Source organism: Sardina pilchardus, chromosome 1 (assembly GCF_963854185.1).
Source record: "Sardina pilchardus chromosome 1, fSarPil1.1, whole genome shotgun sequence".
Classification (NCBI taxonomy): Eukaryota; Metazoa; Chordata; class Actinopteri; order Clupeiformes; family Clupeidae; genus Sardina; species Sardina pilchardus.
Genome location: NC_084994.1, coordinates 8,688,403 through 8,711,571, shown reverse-complemented (window position 1 = coordinate 8,711,571; position 23,169 = coordinate 8,688,403). Strand labels below are relative to the sequence as shown.

At 42.8% G+C, this 23,169-nt stretch overlaps 1 protein-coding gene across 4 annotated transcripts; it reads right to left on the bottom strand.

The window, feature by feature from the left end:
* Positions 1-1,910: 1,910 nt before the first annotated feature.
* On the bottom strand, positions 1,911-21,196 carry LOC134088686 (zinc finger protein 345-like). 4 transcript variants are annotated; one of them, XM_062542884.1, is made up of 3 exons: positions 20,541-20,647; positions 6,216-6,646; positions 1,911-4,959 (listed from the first exon to the last, which is right to left on the bottom strand). In XM_062542884.1, the coding sequence occupies exons 2-3, from the start codon at positions 6,634-6,636 to the stop codon at positions 3,122-3,124; spliced, it is 2,259 nt and encodes a 752-aa protein (XP_062398868.1). In that variant the 5' UTR covers positions 6,637-6,646; positions 20,541-20,647; the 3' UTR covers positions 1,911-3,121. The 4 variants fall into 4 exon arrangements, with proteins under 4 accessions (XP_062398868.1, XP_062398789.1, XP_062399027.1 ...); XM_062542805.1 differs by lacking the exon at positions 20,541-20,647 and adding an exon at positions 6,887-7,001; XM_062542966.1 differs by lacking the exons at positions 1,911-4,959; positions 6,216-6,646 and adding exons at positions 9,843-11,320; positions 21,061-21,196 and having other exon boundaries at positions 20,541-20,873.
* Between the last annotated feature and the right edge of the window lie 1,973 nt (positions 21,197-23,169).

Below are 23,169 nucleotides of genomic sequence, written 5' to 3'. Positions count from 1 at the left end.
CTGGATAGACTAACCCATTGTTTCCCCCCGATCATTCTTTATGTAGATCAGTGAGGATCGAGGCATCGAGGAGCGAGGGAGGACGTATAAACGCTGCATGAAATGCACCCCATGCCTACTGGTTAGGGCTTCGAGCTTGTGACCGGAGGGTTGCCGGTTCGATCCCCCGACCAGTCCACGGCTGAAGTGCCCTTGAGCAAGGCACCTCACCCCTCACTGCTACCCGAGCGCCGCTGGTTGGGCATGGCAGCTCACTGCTCTGGGTTAGTGTGTAATCCACCTCACTGTGTGTTCACTGTGTGCTGTGTGTGTTCACTAATTCTGTTAAATTGGGTTAAATGCAGAGAAACGAATTTCCCTCACAGGATCAAAAAAGTATCTATTCTATTCTATTCTATTCTATCTTTGCCCATATAAGGAGTTCCAGGTGTTAATTGAAGCTAACTGCCTATGGCAAGTTGCATTGTAAGTTAGCTCTGGGGTAGCAAAAAACAAAGTGTGTCGTCTTCACCTAGCGAAGATCACAGTACCCACTTAGGCCGCGTTCAGACTGCAGATGAATCTGATTCAAATCTGATTCCTTCTCATATCCGATTTTTAGGGCTGACTGTTCACACTGCCTTTAGCAAGTGTCCAAATCGGATATGGTTCTGTTCAGACTGGGTCACATTAGAAACAGATCTGACAGGTTGCTGTAGCAACAAAAACAAACATTTCTGCCATCAGGAGGAAATACTTGCTAATTTGGTGTGATTAAACATAGAACAATACAACTAGGTGAGTGTTCATTGAATGCATGCATACGTGTGCGCATTTGCGCGACAGAAACCGAAACTAATCAGTGGCAAGCTCCGCTTCAAACTGTTGAGGCTATTCAATTATTTAACGGCATTTAATAGAACAATGTGGATTCTTGCAACTTCCATGAAACAGAGCAGAGACTACATAATGCTATATTTAGCATTGAGTATTGTTAAGTCACGTTTAATAACATGGTCAAAAGACATAGCCGTAACGTTGCTCCACAACTCGACATCACGCACGTAAAGTCACGTCACGTCACGGACAGTCAAATCCGATCTGAGTGTTGGGAGCTGTTCAGACTGAGACGCATCTGTCCATATCCGATATGAATGCGATATGAAACTACCTCCTGGATGTGGTTTGCAACCGTTTCGCAAAAATCGGATTTCATGTAACCTGTCACTGTTCAGACTTCAAAAGTGACATCCGATACAAATTTGAATGGGCTAAAAATCGGATTTTGGCTGGCAGTCTGAACGCAGCCTTAAAGGCAGAGGACAAAACTTTGTAGCGCAAAATGTCTGCATTTCCAATTTCTTCGTCCCTGCGATAGTTTAACAGGTGCGGAAATTCAAAACACCCATGTTATTTTTCCATAGAAAAAAATCTCAAGATGTGGGCAAAGATGGTGGCTTTTTTTTGTAGGCGATCTTCAGAGGTCTATGGACATTTTTAAGTGTATTTCTCCTGCTGCATGGCAACTATGACACTAAGTGCCATAAGGGGGCGCTATGGAGTCCCTATAGGCATGTTTTTATTTTTAAAGGTCAGATATTTCATGGATCCAGGGTGATGCACCCTGATAAAGTTCCCTTGGCATTTGGAATTAAAGCAGCCCCACATCATCACATACCCTTCACCATATCAGATTGGCATGGTGTTATTTTCAGTCAGCCTATTAGCTGGTTTGATTTGCACTGACCTTAATGGGCATCAAACCAGCTAATAGGCTACCTGAAATAACACCATGCTAATCTAGGCATGATAAAGAACATAATAGTTGTTTTAAAGCGATGGACACAGCATGGGAACAAACAAATAAAGTACCTTGTGTGGTGGACATTTTAGAACCGAACACAGAGCTTGTAATGATCACGATGGATTTATTTATCATACACAGTTGCAGCAAGCTGCGTATACACAACAGTAGACAGCGTCTTTGAAGTAACTTACTACGTAATTCATGTGGAGGAGGTTTCATGTACTCGCCATAGCCCTTTTCATCTCGCGTACCCCCTAGAAGCAGCTCGCGTACCACAATTTGGGAATCCCTGGACTAGAAGTTTTATTAGGCGCGTTCAAGATGGCTGCGCAGCACAAAAACTGTGCAGCACAAGATGCACGTGGTTAAAAATCTGTCCACGATGGTCTAGAAGGGTGTGTTTTCGACTCGGCAGTCGGTATCACATGGCCTCAATTTACCGCGGGAGCAAGGCGTGGCCAGGCAGCTGCGGAGCAGCAGAGCAGCCGCTCTGGAGGTACTGCGGAGCGCAGCGGAGCCTAGACCCTGCCTTCATGACGTTAGGTCTTTGCCCTAATTGGCTTTTACATCCCTGACGTATGTGCAGGTGTTTAGATGCCTCCTCATATCCACAAGGGTCCGTGCGGGTCCGTGCCTCGTGATTCGTCACATGGTCAAGTCTAGCCAAGTCTACACTACGGGAAGTAGAGAGTGTACAACTTCATAGCAGCGTTTGTATCCCCTCCCCTGCTGCCACCGGCAGCTCTCGTTGCTGCAAAAGGTCATTTGGAGTTGAACTTGAACACGCCTATTTACTTGAGGAAACGGAGCACATGGTAATCGTCATGTGATACAAGCACAACCAATCAGGGAAGGGAACCTGGATTTGTACGAATAACTAGAAAAGCACTCCGAGAGTGCAGACCTCCGCCAAGTGAAAACATAACCGCCTTCTGGATCCAGACGGTGATCCGGATCACTCCCAAAATGTAATGTTTTCTCTCTTGGGTCATTTCAGACCTTTCCTGAAAATTTCATCGAAATCCATCCAGAACTTTTTGAGTTATCTTGCTAACAAACAGACAAACAAACCCCGATGAAAACATAACCTCCTTGGCGGAGGAAAAAATGTGCTAGAGTAGATTTAGCTAAAGCCTACCTTACACTGGCAAGATTTGGGAAAGATTCTTGAAAGATTGTAGTCTTTTAACTAATGCCTCTCATTCAAGCTTTGCTCAAAAGACTACAATCTTTCAAGAATCTTTCCCAAATCTTGTCAAAGTCTATCAGTGCAAGGTAGGCTTTATGAGACTGAAGACTTTGCGATTTGAGTTGAGGCCTCTAGTGTTGATTAGTTTATGAGTCTGAAGCCTTGCGATTTGAGTTAAGGTCTCCAGTGTGAATTGTCTTATGAGTCTGAAGACTTGCGATTTGTGAAAATCTTTCCCCACACTGAGCACATACGTGAGGCTTCTTTTTCGTGTGCATGGCGATATGCGCTTTAAGAGTTGAAAGGTGTGCAAAAGCTTTTCCACACATGAAACATACGTGATGCTCCTCTCTCGTGTGCGTAAGCATGTGGTGTTTAACATCTGCGTGGCTCAGAAACACTTCTCCACACTGGGTACATTTGGGAGGTTTCTCTGCCGTGTGAGTTGGCACGTGGGGGCCAAGAATTGAATTGCGTTCAACAGCTCTTCCACAATTGACATACTTCCATTGCGGATGAGGCTTCTCTCCAGTGTGAGTTCGCATGTGGGTTTTAAGATGTCTGGACTGTGTATAAGCTTTTCCACAGTGGATACATATATGAGGCTTCTCTCCAGTGTGAGAGAGATTGTGAGTGTTAAGAGTTGCCTGTAGTGCAAAACATTTTCCACAGACGGCACATTCATAAGGCTTCTCCCCCGTGTGAGTTCGCATGTGGGTTTTAAGATTTGTGGACAGTGTGAATGCTTTTTCACAGTGGACACATTTATGAGGTTTCTCTCCAGTGTGAATTTTCATGTGTGTTTTAAGATCGCCCCTTCGCCGAAAAGTCTTTTCACACAGGTCACATTCATGGGGTCTATCGTCTGTGTGAGTTCGCATGTGGGTTTTAAGACTTCTGGATTTCTTAAATGCTTTTCCGCAATGTGAACATTCGTGTGGCTTTTTGCCAGCGTTCTGTTTTTGCTGGTACCGAGAACATTTAAGAGGCTTCTCTAACGTGTGTTTTTCACGAGGCATCTCTCCTCTGTGTATGCGCCTGTGCCGTGAAAGACTTGACGCATGTGAAAAACCTTGTCCACACCAAGAACATTTAAGAGGCTTCTCTAACGCTTGTTTTTCATGAGGCATCTCTCCTCTGTGTATGCGCATGTGCCGTGAAAGACTTGACGCATGTGAAAAACCTTGTCCACACCGAGAACATTTAAGAGGCTTCTCTAACGCGAGTCTTTCAAGTGGCATCTCTCCTTTGTGTGCAAGCTCGTGCCGTGCAAGTCTCGACGCGTGCAAAAAAACTTGTCCACACCAAGAACATTGAAGAGGCGTCTCTAACGTGCCTCTTTCACGAGGCTTCTCTCCTTTGTGTGTAAGCACGTGCCGTGCAAGACCTGACGCGTACGAAAAACCTCTTCCACACCAAGAACATGTATGAGGCTTCTCTACCATGTGTCTTAGCATGTGGTATTCAAGCGTGAAGGGGTGTACAAAACCTTTTCCACACTGGGAACATTTCTGACGCGCCTCTCCCGTGAGTCTTTTATGCGCCATCTCTCCTTTATGTGCACACGTATGGCGTGAAAGATTTGACGTGCGGGAAGAACCTTTTCCACACTGTGAACATCCATACGGATTCTGTAACGCGTGTCTCAGCATGTGGTATTTAAGCGTTAAGCGGCGTGAAAAACCTCTTCCACACCAAAAACATGTACAAGGCTTCTTTACAATGTGTCGTAGCGTGTGGTATTTAAGCGTTAAGGGGTGTGAAAAACCTCTTCCACACTGGGGACATTTATGAAGCTTCTCTCCCGTGGGTGCGAGCACGCCGAGTTCATGTGTTTGCTGGTGTTTCTTAAGGTTTCTCAGGGCCGTGAAACTCTTCCTGCAGACGATGCAGCGGTGCAGCCTTCTTTTGCGTTGCAGGTGGAGTCGTTTGTCACTCTGTCCATGGATCTTCTGTTGGGTTCCATTTGGATGTTCTGATGCACCTGGAAGAGTCACCATAGAGACATAGAATTAGAATGAGGGAGTTGCAGGTTGAGTTCATCATTCTATCCATGGATCTTCTGTGAGGTTGTATCTGGGTCAAACACAATTTGAAACAAACGCTTAAGTACATCATCAATAATAACATCTGTGATTACAGGGACAGGAAGAGGAAGTTGAAATAACCTGCCATTTCACCATACCTAGAGATTGGCATGGGGTACTTTTCATAAGATCATCTCTCAATGCAAATTAAACCAGCTATTTGTCTAACTGAAAAAAAATATTTCTGGTGTGCAGACTTCTTTTTGAAATAAAACCATGCCAGTCTCTAGGTATGGTGAGGGGTATGTGATGATGTGGAGCTATTTTAATTCCAAAGGCCAAGGGAACTAGGATGCACAGTATCCTGAATCCATGAAATAACTAGCCTTTAAAACAAATCGGCCTGTCTTTATGGGAGTTTAACATAGGGGTGTGTATACTATGCCCCTGTATTTTAAGGAAGAACTGTATTTATTTGTGATACATTATTCACAAAGAAAATGGGTGTCCTTCAAGGTTGGATTTTTTCCACATTTTTCAATGAAAGGTTTTGTCCTTTTTTAAAAAAAAATAAAAAAATTAAGGCATTAAGATCAATTTCCAAAAGATGACATTTTATTTCTCTTTATACTCAACTTTAGCACGGATTCACATACTGTTTCATGCCACTACTTCATATGCCAAGACACCGTATTATTTGGTGTGATTTGGTGTGAAATTATGATAATAGAAGGGCTTCTTGGGTCTAAAATCAAAAACATCTTTATAGAACAGATTGGTCAGCAAAAGTTAAAAGCATTTTGTTTCTTTATATCAATGTGTTTAGAAAATAATTAACTTTCTAAAACAGATTGGTCAGCAAAAGTTAAAAGCATTTTGTTTCTTTACATCAATGTGTTTCGAAAATAATTTGAAGTTTAATGAAAGCTTGAGGCCAGGTGGCTTTGTTGGTGAAGTAAATTCTGTAAAATGTTACACATTTGCACAAAGAAATGGTAGATCTTGATGAAGTAGCGTAGCCTAACGATTCAGTAATGATAAAGGACTATGACGACTTGACTTACATAAGAAAATGATAATTATTTCACACACAAGTAGGCTACTTTCATGTCACACATTAGATGAAAAAGCTGTAGATATGCCTTGTAAGATTTGTATTTGTGTGTGTGTGTGTGTGTGTGTGTGTGTGTGTGTGTGTGTGTGTGTATCTTACTTTCCAGCATATAACTGTGCTCTCCACCATCGTCCTCTTCAATCTTCACTTCAACCTCCACTGCTGTCTGTAATGTTTCAGTAGGCCTGTACGTGGTGAACTCTGCGAAGTCAGTTTCACAGTGAACCTCTGCAAAGGGCTTTTCTTCCTCATCTGGACATGAAATCATGTGATCATATTCCTCCTCTTTTATATCTTCTTCTTTCACCGTCACGGTTTCAGTTTCACAGTGAAACTCTGCAAAGGTTTTTTCTTCTTCATCTGGACATGCAATCGTATGATATTCCTCCTCTTTCATATCTTCTTCTTTCACCATCACGCTCAGCAGTTCAACCTGTTGCGTTTCTGTAACTTTAACGTTACAGCCTGAACTTAGCTGAAGTGCATGTTCCATGTTCCCAAAGCACCTTGACGATTCCATCCAAAGATGCCTATTAGTCAGAGAAACACGAAAAAAAAAACAGTAGAATGTCTTTCAAGATTATTTCTCCTTTTTAAAGTAAATAAAACAAAACAATAATAACTGGCAAATGTTAGCCTATGTACATCACGTGTGGTTACGACAATTTGTTCGAGTGTAGGCTAGTCTACACACTTAACTGTAGGTAGGAAGAAACCTAGAAAATCGGCCACTGTAGCCTATACTAATTATGTCTCAACACGCAACTTACCTCAAGTAATTCTAACGCTTGGAGATCAGTATGCTGTTCGCAACATGTAAAGAAATATCAATCCCCCCGAGTTTTGTTTACTCTCCGGAATCAACGCTGCTGGATGTTCCGGAACTTCTTCTTTATTCCATGGCGACCAGCTCTTTGGCGCATTATCGCCACCATCTGGACCGAAGTGTATTTAAAATACTTGCGAGCTTGTTGCACTATTTTGACATTACAGTCCACCTACAGTCAGTGTTTTTTTCACCTGGTGAATTTCTAATGTTTGTCCACATAAATCACTGATAATAGTTCATGAAATTCTTGTAATCTAAAATAATGTATTCTTTTTTCTTTGATTGGCAGGGCAACACGGATAGTGAAATCTGCCTGCCTTCATGTAATCTAAATAACAGTCAAATGTAAACTAATGAGAAGAAATAGTCAAGGTGAGTAAACTTAAATTTCTTATATAAAGGCATGGAAGTATCACATGCTTTTTTAGAATTAACGTAGCCTAGCCTATATATATATATATATATATATATATATATATATATATATATATATATATATATATTCAATCATAAAGTTAACAGTCAAATAAATAATTATGTCAAACTGTATGTCAAACTGTATGTCAAAATTGCATTGCATGGCTATTGTTGCGTGGCTATAGTTGCCCTTAAAAATAGACTGTCTATATCACACCAAAGATCCTTAATTACCGTTTTAACCCTTTCTGATCACAGCCTTCAGACGTTAATAAATCTCTAGAAAAAACAAAAAGACAAAAAGTCCTCCGCGCTCCTGAGTTCACTCTGGTGCGTCAACGGGAGAGGACAAACTGTAGTAGAGAAAAAAGTTCACCGGAGCAACTCAGATGTGAAGATTTTAAATATTTATTCAAGGTGCCAACATTGTAGGACTAACGTTTCGACGTTTTGTTACGTCTTCATCAGATGAAGACGTAACAAAACGTCGAAAGTTGCTCCGGTGAACCTTTTTTCGTTAATAAATCTCTCTTCCCACTCCATTATAGACAGAATACCAGTTGCATTGTTATTATTACCTCCGCCAAGGAGGTTATGTTTTCATCTGGGTTTGTTTGTATGTTTGTTTGTTTGTCTGTCTGTCTGTTTGTTAGCAAGGTAACTCAAAAAGCTATCAATGGATTTCGTCTGAAATGGCCCAAGGAAAAAGCCATTACATTTTGGGAGTGATTCGGATCCCCGCCTGGATCCAGGAGGCGGTTATGTTCTCGCTCTGTGGAGGTCTGCGCTCTCGGAGTGCTTCTCTGGTTTTGTTTTGTTAATCAGGGCAGCAATTTTCAGATGTGTTGCAAAAGGGGTTTTCATTTTATTTATTTTTTTCAGTTAGCCTTCATATAGCCTAGTCTTTAAAAAAAAGACTTTCCCTGGGAGCAGTGATGGACAAACTACCCTAACTACACACTTGAGTGAAAGTAGAGATACCTTTGAAAAGTGATTCCATTTTTAGTGGAATCACCTTTCAATCAAACACAGCAATACTCACACAAAACGTCTACTAACAGGCAGCAATTCAAGGTTCTAAAATTCTATGATGAATTCAGTGAACCCAGATATTCTTCAATGTTCACCTTCCAACATTTCCATCACACCAGAGTGATGGTACACTTTTAAGGGTTAAATGTGAAAACTTCAAAATTGAGTGTGGTGGTTAATATACCCACTTGACCCCTCATCAACCTGGCAAAATGGTAACATTAAGAATAATATTTTTTTCACACAACAAAAAAACTTGCACAATGTACTTTTAACATCTTAACATCATGTATACATATCTTTATTTTTTTCACTTTTGAAATGGAATGAAATAGAAATGTCCAGGATTCCCAAACTGTGTGGTATACAGAGCTTTAAGGTGTGACGGCCATGAGCCAAATGACTGTCCGCAGAACAATGATGTCTGGAATACGTCAATAGAACGTGTTTCTGTTTAACCTGTTGAGGGGTGCGGTCACAAATATGTGATTAGAATGTTCGGTGAACTGAGAATTCCACATTATGATGAGACAATTATCCGCAGAGATTTTCCCCACAGACTGTATTCAGAACACTGAAACTATAGATTGTTTGCATTGAATTCTAGAAGGAACTAGGAAAATAATTCACTCCTCAACACTCCTGTCAGATGATGGGGGTGTGCAAGGCAAGTCAAGATGTAAAAGGTGGTTCATGGGGGGGGGGATGTGGGGGGATCTGTTCGGAACGAATTAAATGGGGGGGGGGATCTGGGTCAAAGCCTTGCCTTAATATGACATTTATTTTCGCTCAAGTGGATTAAATCAAACCAGAAGTTTGGGAACCGCTGGTCCAGAAGCTCCAGAGATTCGTCAGCAGGTGGCGCCGTAGCGCAGGCCTCCACCTCCTGCGCCACGTCAGTCAGTACAGGTGCCTATATAGAATGATGGGGCAGCAACAATGGGATAGTCTATCCTTTCTTCTATCTTTCTTCTATGTAGATGAGTGAGGAGGGAGGTCCGAGGAGCGAGGGGAGGACGCATTAACGCTGAATGAGAGGCACCCAAAGTCCATGGTGCTCCTGTTCTGCGGCACTTCCACCTCCTGCACTACGTCAGTCAGACTCCAGGTGGCGCCGTGGTGCAGACCACTGATCTATAAAGAATACCTGGATAGACTATCTCAGTAGCCCCGTTTACATGGACACTTCTATTCCGATTAGAAACGGAAAAAACAGCTCAATCGGAATAAAAATCGTCATATAAACACCTCAATCGGTATGAAAATCCTGATCCGATCAGAATTGTGATCGGAATAGAAGAGGTGGTGTAGTCCATTCCTATTCCGAATGAACGCTCATGTATACGGTCATTCGGATTGACCGTAATATCTTCCCAATGAAAAGCAGCAAACAACGGCTATTCCGATCAAAGATTCTAAAGCGCTTACAGACGTCTGATCGGAATAGAATGTATAGCCCATGTAAACAGACGGCGCAAAAATGTTCAATCGGAATAGTTTAATCGGAATGACAAAAAACTGTCCATGTAAACGTGGCTATTGTTGCTGACCCATCAACAATGAAGCCAATGGAACTGTCCCGAGTGGTCCCATAATGGCGGCGTGGTGTTCCAATTCCATTGTTGCAGAACGGCAACATTCTTTTACTGTCTTTTACTGTCTATGCATTCCTATGGCAAGTGGTCCCATAATGGCCGCCGCCATGTAGGCTTCAGAATTTTGACGTAGATGCTCTATCCAGGTATTCTTTATAGATCAGTGGTGCAGACCTCCACCTCCTGTGCTACGTCCGTCAGTATGTCTACGGTGCCCCTGTTCTGCTGCATCTGCATCAGACGCAAATCCCGTCTGTCCTGGCGTCTCTGCTTCGCCAGGTGCGCGTTCGTCGTCATGTGGCGCGACAGACTCGACGCGTGAGAGAAACCCGTCTCGCACAGGGCACACTTGTGAGGCCTCTCTCGCGTGTGAATCACCGTGTGGACTTTGAGACTCGCCTTGTCTCGAAAACGTCTCCCGCACTCGGCACATCTGTGAGGCCTCTCTCCGGCGCCGTGCGCGGTCTCCCCGTTGCGCTGGCGCGCCAGGCGTTTGCACATGTGAAGTGAAAAGGACGAGATGCTCTTGAAACCTTTTCCGCAGTAGCCGCATCGAAGATGCCTCTCTCTGGCGCGCGCGCTCTCCACCTTGTGTTGCAGCAAGTGCCGCTTAAGCGTCACGGGGTGAACGAAACCTTTTCCGCACTGCGAACACTTGTGACGTCGCTCGGCGGCGGGCGGTGGCGCGAGCGTTTTCTGCGGCGTCTCTTCTCGGTGCACTCGCAGGTGCTGCGACAGACTGGACTTGCACGGGAAACCTTTCCCACACTGGGAGCACTCGTAGGGTTTCTTCAGCGTGTGCTTCAGCACGTGGTGCTCCAGCGCTAAGGCGTGCGCAAAGCTCCGTCCGCAGTGGGGACACTCGTGAGGCTTCTCGCCGCCGCCGCCGCGGTGTCCCGGCGCGTCTCGTTCGTGAGCGCTCTCGCCTTTGTGCACGCGCATGTGGCGTGACAGACTCGACGAGTGCGAAAAACCTTTTCCGCACCGGGAACACTCGTGAGGCTTCTCTCCGATGCGCATCTGCGCCTGTATTTCATGAGGCTTCTCTCCTTTGTGCACATGCATGTGGCGTGAAAGACTGGACGTGTGCGAGAAAACTTTTCCACACCGGGAACATTGATGGGGCTTCCCTCTTAAACGCTTTTGCTTGTGACCCTTATCTCGTGCGGGTGGTTTAAAATGTGTTTTCTCAATGTGCTTGTTGAGGTTTCTAAGGGCGATGAAGCTCTTCCAGCAGAGAGGACAGGGGTGCTTGCTTTTGCGTTGCAGGTTGAGCTGATCACTCTGTCCATGGATCTCCTGTTGGGTTCCGTTTGGATGTTCTGATGCACCTGGAAGAGTTACCATAGAGACATAGAATTAGAATGAGGGAGTTGCAGGTTGAGTTCTGTCCATGAATCTGCTGTTAGGTTGTATCTGGGTCAAACACAATTTGAAACAAACGCTTAACGTACAATGCAAAAGTGTTACTTTTTTCTAATGCATTACAATCTGATGTATTTTAATTAATACCATTTTGGATTATATAAAATAGACCTTGAAAAAACAGTCCAAATTGGAAAAGTGAAATTAAAAACATTGACTTTCTAAAAAAAAAAGTCCCAAAAGGTAAAACATGGTAAAATCAGTGTGCCTATGTATTCAGAGGCAACAGATAATCTAATTGTTATCTAATGCTCTGATGAGGCCTTTTCCCCAGTGCAATTCTTCCAGTGACTGGAGATGAACATAGCTGCTAATAATAATATATTATTTATATAACTAGTGTCATTATTATTATTATTATTATTATTATTATTATTATTATTATTATTACCACTATCATCATCATCATCATTATTATCATCATCATCGTTATCATTATTATTATGATTAGTAGTATTAGTATTATTATTATCATCATCATCATTATCATCACGGCTGTCAGGTGATGAGTGAGTGAAACTGTATGAGGATTATGAACCTACTGTATGAGGACTATGAACCTACTGAGGACTATGAACCTACTGAGGACTATGAACCTACTGTATGAGAACTATGAACCTACTGAGGACTATGAACCTACTGAGGACTATGAACCTACTGAGGACTATGAACCTACTGTATGAGAACTATGAACCTACTGAGGACTATGAACCTACTGTATGAGGACTATGAACCTACTGAGGACTATGAACCTACTGTATGAGGCAGTGGCGTGCGGTGAGGTCTGTGGCAGGGTAGGCAGTGGCCATTCACATAATGTAAATTCCAATAAATAATTGTACAGAGTTGTACAGAGCCATTCTAGCAGAGCACCATCACATTTAAAACAATATATATGCCAGTATGCCTATCCTGCATAAGTTGAGATCATATTGATAACCACAGCTGCATCTTTAAAAGGGAAATGTGAACAAAATACAAGAATATTTGTTGCAAAGAAGCCATTTATTGTGACATTTTAGCTTGTATACACATCATCATTAATGAATTCATACTGTACATGTCACAGGATCCAAAGAGTGCAATAATCAAAAAGTGCAAGAATCAATCATTACTATCAGTATGAAATTTCCATGAACAATGAACCATTATGAGCAAAACCATAGATATATATATTGACTAGATGTCGCCTTGACTGCTGCAGTTCATAGGAAGGAATGCGTCAATAGAGACGCCATCGTACAGCGGGGTTCTACTCCACTTAAATGCATTGACGTCAATAATGGCAAAGACCTATCGACCATTAAATCACCATAAATCGTCAAAATATCAAGCGATTTCGTAGTGTTTTGGTTTGTTTCAACTGACAAACGTGTATTTACGTCGAGTCCAGAGAAATACTACGCTTTTTAAAATGATGAAGATAAACTTACCCGTCTAGCCCCATTGACTCCCATTCATGCTGCGCTAGCTCACCATGCTAGCTCACGGCCGCCGCTAAACGAACTCTGAGTGAACTCAACCAGGTTTCTGGTTGAGGCTGCTGCTTGTCTCGTTGACTCAGGTTGTAATCTCACCAGAAGTTGCTGTTGTTAGATGGTAAGTTGTTTGAACATTTACTTCTGTGCTTTAACACGGTCTGATACTACATAGGCCAATCATTACTTTTATAATCATGTGGAGATACGTTTGGCGAATGATGTAGTTTACTAATTCACAAATGGAAAAGCCACTATAACGGTGATTTTCTGACGTTTCAACTGAGAAACGGAGTTTGACATCATTGTGAGAAGTCGCTGAATTTGTCGCTAGTCAATAGATAAGATTTTAATCACTCGGGATGCCCAAAAGTAGCTAAATATGTAACACTGGACAACACGGGTGAACCAGTTTAGAGCTTCAGAATCCCCGCTCCAAGATGGCGCCGGTGTTGACGTAGGCCTATGCTTAGAAGCTCAAGGCGACATCTAGTCAATATATATATCTATGGAGCAAAACAAGCCTACTTAAGTCATGGGCAACACTGCTGCAAAAGTGCATTAAGGAATAGTACTTTGCCCATAAATACAGGTTGTATAGATTTGTAAAAATGAACAATGAACCACTGTAAACTTGCAAAACAGGCCTACTTAAGTCAGGCAACACTGCTGCAAAAGTGCATTAAGGAATAGTACTTTGCCCATAAATACAGGTTGTATAGATTTGTAAAAATGAACAATGAACCACTGTAAACTTGCAAAACAGGCCTACTTAAGTCATGGGCAACACTGCTGTAAAAGTGCATTAAGGAATAGTACTTGCCGTTGTATAGAATTGTAAAAATGAACAAAGAACCACTGTAAACTTGCAAAACAAGCCTACTTAAGTCATGGGCAACACTGCTGTAAAAGTGCATTAAGGAATAGTACTTGCCCATCTATACAGGTTGTATAGTTCTGTAAAAATGAACAATGAGCCACTGTAAACTTGCAAAACAGGCCTACTTAAGTCAGGCAACACTGCTGTAAAAGTGCATTAAGGAATAGTACTTGCCGTTGTATAGATTTGTAAAAATGAACAATGAACCACTGTAAACTTGCAAAACAGGCCTACTTAAGTCAGGCAACACTGCTGCAAAAGTGCATTAAGGAATAGTACTTGCCGTTGTATAGATTTGTAAAAATGAACAATGAACATTTGTGAATTTGCAAAACAGGCCTACTTAAGTTAGGCAACACTACTGTAAAAGTGCATTAAGGAACAGCACTTGCCTATAAATACAGGCTGTATAGATTTTTAAACATTAACAATGAAACTGATTGCATATTAGGGATGCACGATATTGAAATTTAGCCGATATCCGATATGCCGATATGTACAAGCTCATTTTGGCCGATTGCCGATGCCGATACCGATATATACCCCTCTGCTTTTTAATTATTGAAAAGTCTCTCCAGTACTATAATTCATCTGTTATTATGATAGGGTACTTGCTGTAGATATGAGACATTAAAAACGTGTAGCCTATCATTTTAGAAATAGACATTCACTCATGAAAACTATTGAAATGATTTCTAATATGGCAGATTTATTTATTTAGCATCAGTTTCCATATACTTAAACAGTACCTCTTTGAACAGTACCTCACAGTTTCCTTAAAACTGTTGTTTACAATTACACATAGAAATGTCATTGCACTAGAGACAGCTGTGACTCTGTTAACTTAAAATGTAGATTAAAATGAATGAAAATGAATGAGACCTTCAAAAACTTCAGCTGGACCGGTCATTGAAATTGTAAAAAAAGAAAAACCTTCAGCTGGATAGGCCTAACTAAAAATTTTAATAGAAACCTAAAAACCAAAATAAACAGAGCTATGCTAGTGGTTTCATTATCAGTGTGAGTGGTGTAGTATTCGGAATCGGATAGATTATAGATTTAACATCTGAGGTAGGTTTTTCTGAACAAAAAGAAGCATCTCTGCCTTTTCACAGGCTATTCTATTCCTCTTTTCATCCATCACGTGGGAGGCAATGCTAAATAATTAGGTAGATACACAACATGTGTCATGACATAGAAAAATGGCACATAGATTTGTAAAATCAGTTCCTTACCTTCATTTGAAGATGAAGTCCATGCGCCTGTCTTTTTCCACGAATTTCTCGATGACGTCATTGTGGAATGTCTCTCGGTCCTTCTTCAGTCTCTTCAGACGTGCAGACTCGATGGAAATGATGGCCAAGGATGACGGGCGCTCCTCTCCAGTTCGGTTTCGTCTGTAGGTCTCGATTCTTTTCAGGGCTGAGAATGATCTCTCCCCTGAGGCCGTTGTCGCGGGAAGTGTCAGGACAAGAGAGAGGAGCTGGGACGCTTCTGGCACAGTCACCACCAAATCATTGGAGTGCAAAAAATCAAGGAGTTGTGCAGGTGTTGAGCACGTCTGACGAATCATCTGTGAGCAGTACAGCCCGGTCAAATCGGCTTTAAGCCTGACAAAATCAAAGTATTTGGAATATGCCTCGGCCAGGCTCTTCAGTAAACCATCATCAAAACATCTTGACATGTGCTCGAATTTGCGCGTGTCCACCAATCCAATGAACGACAGCTTCCCATAATGATCGAACCTTGTCTTCATTTGAGTGCAGATGTTGTCCAAGATGTTGTGAAACAGAACACTTCTCCTGTCTCTGATTGGTTGATCACCTCGTGTGGATGCCTCACGTAGGCCCAACTGTTGGCATCTCTCTTCAAATCTGACGTGAAATGAGTCGAAGTCCTCTTTCAGACGACACACAACGGCCATGGTGTCACTGATGCGCTGGCAGCAGAATCCAACATCTAGCGACTTGTTTTGTAGGACAGAAAAAAGGGAATCTGTTGCGTTGAAGACTTCTCCATAGACCATCAAAAGAAAACAGGTCGAAGCCTTTGACAGCCAGACTTCATACCCCGCGGCCATCATAAGAGTGTCGTTGTCCCAGGCAGCGTCAGCGTCATTCTCACAGAGAAGATGGAACATCCTGAGGAGATCCCCATAGTGGAGGCTAATGGCTTGGACCAGCCTTGAGTGCGAGCTCCATCTCGTTGGCGCGGCCCTCGGCAAGCGGCGCTTGACAACGTCATCCAAGAACCTTGTTCGTTTAACAGACTTGCTAAAAAACGATGCCAGTCCCTCCACAGTTTTAAAAAACACCCTGCACTCTGCGATGGATTTGGCAGACTGTGAAAGCACAAGGTTTAATTTGTGCGCATAGCAGTGTATGAACATCGCTTCAGGAACTTTTTCTCTGACTTTTGCCTGAACTCCATTCAGGTCGGATGCCATCACCGCAGCCCCGTCGTATGTCTGCGCAACTAGCTTCTCAGTGCAGTTGTAAGATCCCAACACAGCCAAAACGTGCTCAGTTACAGCAGCAGCTCTTCGATCATTGCTCACATCAGTAAACCCCAAAAATGCCTCTTTCACCTTACTGTGGCAAACGTACCGCAGTATGACCGAAAGCTGAGCCTTGTTGGCTGCATCAGTTGTCTCATCCACTTGAACAGACACGAAAGGGGCTGCATTTACCTCAGCTCGAATGTCTCGACAGACGATGTCGCTCACAGCCAAGATGAGGTCGTTCTGAATCCGGTCGGATGTACCACTAAACAGCGAGGAGGTGTTCAGATGCATCTCCAGGCGCTCATCCTTCTCTGCAAAGGTATCCAGCAGCTCCACATAGTTCCCTCGGTTAGATGACTCGGTGGTTTCATCGTTCCCCCTGAAGGCTAGCTCCTGCCTTCCCAGATAGCAAGTGGCACGAATCAAGTCCTTCAGGATCTCACGGTTTTCCCGAACCTTTGCATTATGCACGGACACCTGCAGACGACTAGCCTCATTCAAAGCTAGGTTGATCGGAGTGGATTTTCCAAAGGTTTTCAATGCAATTTCATTTTGGATGTGTCCACTGGATCGTTCATGCTTGGCTAAAGCACCGGGCAGGTTGTTTAAGTCGGTGTAGCCTGCGCGTACCCACACGTTATCCCGATCTTTGGAAAACAGCAGACAGCTAAAGCAAAAGAGACTGTTGCTAACTTCACACCCGCAAAGCCACTCTTTTCTGGCGTACCAATCCGGCTGGAATGAACGGACGATTTTCTGCCCCTTCCGCTGATGGAGGTCACGAAGAGGAGGTGTTGGTCTGCCTTGCCTGATGATAAGCAACTTCTGCTGGTGATCCAGTTTGTTAAAACCTTTCAAACGCACAATAATCGACATTATATCTCTCAGAATTTCGCTTTGACTCAATGCTAAAATGGTTTATCTCCAGTGTGATGATGATTGTGGTGCATAAGGCGCTAAATCTGACATTGTAACAATTTTGCATCTTAGCGGGTGTGATTGGCTCGTACTCCCGCCACAAGCAGAGCCTTTCTCAGTAGGCCTATGACTTGCCCATATTTGGTGGCAATAAGCATGCTTATGCTCCCCATACACTTTCGCATGAATTATGTAATACGCATGCGCAACCTCCGAAATTCGCAGCATTGAAATGAATGGTGAGGATAGGCAGAGACCTTAACAGCCTACCCTGGCCTTTAGAATCCAAGCAAGCTTCGGGACTGCTTGCTTGGGCGTTCCCACGGTAACCAGGCATGTTTGCTTTGCTGCGTAGTTCAGTGTTGTGAATCGCTGTTTGCGTAAGCCTTCTAATTCGAGTTTTTGACCTTAACCCTCTAAGCGCCACAGGCGACTATAGTCGACAAGATGCGGTACTGAATAAAACGGCCGATTGTGTCAAATAGGGTGTCAATTTTCGTTCAAACTCCCTGCCACTAGTTGGCAGACATGTCATACTACGTCCCCGACTCAGAATTACGTCATGTTTCTATACAAAATATTCGAGCAAGGACCCTTTAAACCAATGCGAAATATTAGCTGAGCTAGCTTGCGTCTGAGCCATTGTATCAGGGCGGTATTGTGAACGTAAACGAATATTAGCATTAGATAATCGTCTAAACACATGGAAAAAGTTTACCAGGAATGAAGTGTTGGGTCTTCTGTTCGCTGACAGTTATTCTGAAAAGAAATATCTGCCTTCAGAAGATGACGGGGATTTGTTTATTCACACGCGTCTCCGCCTAGCCATGCTGAAGCTGGACAACGTCAGAGATAAGTCCTACACAAGCACACACGTGGATCCTTTGCCCAATGTCAGTGTTAGGAACATTATTTCATGGGTCTAGGTGTTCATAGGGAAGTTAGAAGACCCTCATCAGACGTGTTATTTGTGTAGAGAACGGCAGTATTGGTCGGGGCACTGCCATGTTATCGCGCTATTTTGCCCTTTCGTTTTCATTGTGCCTCTCGATAATTGCGAGGACAAGTGACGTGATGGAGAATTTGTCTAACACTATTGGGTATGTCGGTATGGAGGTCGAAGTGTCCATAGGAGAACTGTGGGGCAACGTAGCAGCAGTATAGTCGCAATGAGAATGAGAACGAAAGCCACTCCACTCGGGAGGCGCGCGTGGCAGATCGAGGTGGCCATCAGACAAAATAGGCAACAGGTGTTGTTAGTGTGGGGTGATTTTTTATGTTATGCCTTGCAATGAGAAGTAGGCATATCGTGAAACAGTTAGCAGACCCTCATTACGTGTTAGTTGTGTGGAGAATGAAAGCTCATGTCCGGGGCAATGTGTGTGTTTTTTGTTTTTTTTTTGATTGCGCTAGCCATGCTCCCTCGACAGTGACCGTGTGCCTCTCCATAATCGGAGGAGGACGGGAATGTAGTGGAGCCTTTGTCTAATATCAATAGATGTGTTAGACGAGGTCGAAGTGTCCATAGGATAGCTTGGGGAAACGTAGCAGCAGTGTAGGCAGTCGCAAGGAGAATGAGAAAGAACAGCCATGCTGACTTACTCCACTCGGGAGGCGCGCGTGGCAGACCTTATTACAGGCTGTCATCAGACAAAATAGGCAACAGGTGGGCAGTGTGGGGTGGGTTCTTATGTTATGCCATGCAATGAGAAGTACCATGAAACACTACAAGAAGTGTCACCTGGATGAATAGGGATTCATTATATTTACAATAAAAAGCCTTCTACAGAAATTTGCATTCCCATCATCTTTCCATTTATTATTTATTACACTATTGATTTACTATTTCCCTGACCATTTAGTATGGCACAATGTGTGTTCTTTTTGTGTGTACATGTCCTTGTGATGGGAATGTCTGTCAACTAAAAAAGAAAAATAATAATAATAATAAAAAAAACTCAAAGTGGCAGATCTAAAGGCCACAGTCAGACATACAGGTGTAAGCAGTGTGTGGTGGGCCTTTGTGTTGTGCCCTGCAATTAGAGGTACCACACCATGAAACACTACAAGAAGTGTCACCTGTATGAACAGGGATTCATTATCTCTATGGCAAAAGGCCTGCTACATAAATTCGCAGCATCATCATCATTCCCATCATCTTGCTATTAGTAGCCTATGATGATTTACTATTTCCCTGACCATTCAGTATGGTACAATGTTTGTTCTTTTTGTGTTTTCATGTCCTGGTGATGTGTGTGTCTGTCAGCAAAAATATGAATAATAATAATATTAATATTTTTATAATAATATTTTTAAAAAATCATAAAAATTAAAAAATCAAGATGGCCGCCACCATATGACGTCACTATGACGTCATAATATGCAAATTAGTTGGATAAATTTAATCCCTACATAAACTTTGGGTCATCCTTAATATTTCTCTAATTTACAGAAAGTCTCTATCTCTTATCACTTTTAAGTTAAAGCCTTTTGAAATTAATATGTCAAAATTGAATGTTTTTGGAAAAAACCTCTGGCGCCTAAAGGGTTAAATAAGACGTAAATGTACTTTTTAGAATTTAAATTGCATTGTAATTGTATTGTTTGTGACTTCAGTGTGAGCTACCCTGACCGCACGTCTCTGGTATGAGGACTATGAACCTACTGTATGAGAACTATGAACCTACTGTATGAGAACTATGAACCTACTGTATGAGAACTATGAACCTACTGAGGACTATGAACTTACTGTATGAGGACTATGATCCTGCTGTATGAGGACTATGAACCTACTGAGGACTATGAACTATGAACCTACTGAGGACTATGAACCTACTGAGGACTATGAACCTGTATGTCTCAAGACCATGGGGAAGAGGAGTAGAGCAAAGAAAATAATAGTCCACTGTGGACATGCTAAAAAATGAATTAAACAAATAAAAACATAAATTGTACATAATATCTTGCATAATAATCTTTACAATTCATGTAATTTTCTCCTTCCCCTAATGAAGTATCTATCTACTACTACTTTTTTTTTTCAAAAGGCCTAAATCAAGTGTTGGTTTAAAAAAAATCATATTATGCTGCTATATCCTGTCAGCCGCTGAAAATGTCTGACCCAGCCCAATTTCATGGTTTGCAAATCGGTCCCCATTTAATTTGTAATGAGCCATGCTGTAGCTTAATTGTCATGCCTAAACCAGCAATAATCAATGCAAGAACTAACATGAGAAAGGCTATCAAATTTAAGATTTTGTGTGTGTGTGTGTGTGTGTGTGTGTGTGTGTGTGTGTGTGTGTGTGTGAGAGAGAGAGAGTGTTGGCTAGGTATCTGAAAGAACTTACTTTCCAGCAGATGATCGCGCTGCTGTCGATCCTCCTCTTCAATCTTCACTTCAACCTCCGCTGCTGTCTGTAATGATTCCGCATACGTGATGGACGCGAAGTCCGATGATTCCGTTGTAAGGTGGAGCTCTGCGACGGCCCTTTCTTCGAACTGAAATGCAGCTATGTCGTCATTCTCCTCCTTGATATCTTCTTCTTTCACCAACACTATCAGGTGGTCAATCTGCTCCGTTTCGTTAACGTTAACGTTAACGTTGCAGCCGGAACTAAGCTGAAGTCCGAGATCCATGTTCCCAACGCGCCAAGGATGATCGTATCCAGCGTTTTCTATAGCTTAGTAGACAGAACAACACAAAAGCAATAGAATGACTTTCAAGATAACTTCTTCTTTATTAAATAACAAATATATGAACCGTTACAACATGATTAATTGGCAAATGGCTCACTTAACTTAACCCGGGCTATATGTTTGAGTAGCACTTAGGCTACGGGACCAAGACATCAGGGGATGTTTACCTACCTCAAGTAAGCTAACTCCACGAAGCACTGCACGCGGAGATCAGTTAATATGCTGTTTAAGTCGCACAAAACGTGAACAAATGTTAGTCCCAGCAGAGTCTTCGGCTTGAACCAAAAACGCAAACACTCCAACTCCTTTTCTTCTTCTTTAAGCTTTAATGGTGGTCGGCAAACCAATGATAAGGTGCACTACTGCCACCTACTGGGCTGGCATGTGGAATTCGAAGAGAATCAAGCCTGTACTATGTCCTCATTCCTGTTATCCTCTCTCCTGCGCCTGGCCTCTCCAACCTTTCAAACGTTTCCAAAACAGTAGACAACGAGAGAGAGAGAACCTTCCCACAAAACCATATGTATCATGTAGTCTGTTAGGTTGAGGGTCTATGCCTCTCGTTCCCACTGATCTAGATAAAGAATGATGGGGCGGCAACAATGGGATAGTCTATCCAGTCTATCCAGTGTTAGTTACAGATCAGTGGGAACGAGCCTGGTGGACTGAGCATCGAAGATCGAGGTTGAGAAGGGGCCACTCTGTGCTCTTCGTGAGATTTGAGCAGCATAGGCCATTTGCCTGATATACATTGTGTGTGTGTGTGTGTGTGTGTGGTGCTGTGAGTGTGCTAGTGTGCAGGCCTGTATGTGTGTGTGTGTGTGTGTGTGTACACACCTGTGGGGAGAGAGGGGGAGTAGTAGTAATAATAATAAGTACCCTTATCAATAAATCCTGTCTGTACAGTATGTGCCACTCCTTATGTCTGTGACCATGGGTGCCTCTCATGCAGCGTTTGGGTGTGATGCATTGTGGGTAGTGTAGTGCGACTCCTTCACTTCTCCTACACAGCAGCATAGGGTGCCTCTCATGTAAAGTTTATACGTCCTCCCTCGCTCCTCGGGCCTCGATCCTCACTGATCTACATAAAGAAAGATAGAAGAAGGGATAGACTATCCCATTGTTGCCGCCCCATCATTCTTCATGTAGATCAGTGAGGATCGAGGCCCAAGGAGCGAGGGAGGATGTATAAACGCTGCATGAGAGGCACCTACTGTACATGCCATCCAGTGCCCGGGTATGAGGAGAAGCGTTTGAAGAGCTCTTTTCCAAAACGCTATGAATACATTTTTGATTTGAAAACATTAAAAAGTCTCGTCATTTAATTGTGTATTTCAGGTAATATCAATAAAAATGCAGTTGTTTTGTTTTGATTGAGTAAAGATAAATCAACTACACATAACCCGATTACAGTTCCACTGAAATTACTTGGAAAACAAAATAATAATGAAAAAAAAGATTTATGAAACTTCATTAAAATGGTGGATAGCCTATAGTGTTTTGGAAAATAACTCTTTGTAAAATGTGAAAAAGAATTCCCCATAAGGGTACTACTAATAAGCTAATTAACTTAACTACCCTATCAAAACATCCTATAGAATTCCCATCAGATGCCAATACCACTGCCAATACTACTGCTATCAATTCTCTACAGTATGCTGCCTTTAATTTCAATAATGACTCAAAGAAAACCCTAGCCTAGAAATCTAGACGCCCCTAGCGGCAGCAAATGTAATTTGGGTGGCGGGGCAGTCTAGGCACGATCCATAGAGCTTAGGAGCTGAGAACTGGAAAATCAAGCGGGCCAATCACAGCGTGTATAAAGTCGGCGGGTGGGCTTAACATAATGGTGACTGACATGCGACCAGAAGTTGTGATGGTAACGCATCCTGCTATTTGAAAACAAGCAGATGATTCTAGCGTTATCCTATTGCGGAGAGGGAATTTGAAAGACCACTGTTTATTCCATTGCCACCCCTCCGATTGAGCCCTGCTTACGGTGAGTTCCCAGACCCTACATCTTTTTTTTAATTAAAGTATATATTTTTTGGCTTTTTGCCTTTATTATTATAGGACAGTGAAGTGGTAGACAGGAAACAAGTGGGAGAGAGAGATGGGGTGGGATTGGGATATGACCGCAGGCCGGATTTGAACCTGGGTCCCCATGGGCACTCGGACCCATAAATGGTACGGGCGCTGTAGCCTGCTGTGCCACAGCGCCCACCCAAGACCCTACATCTTGATGTGGGTCTGGCTCGTCAGGCTAAGAAAACCCATCTG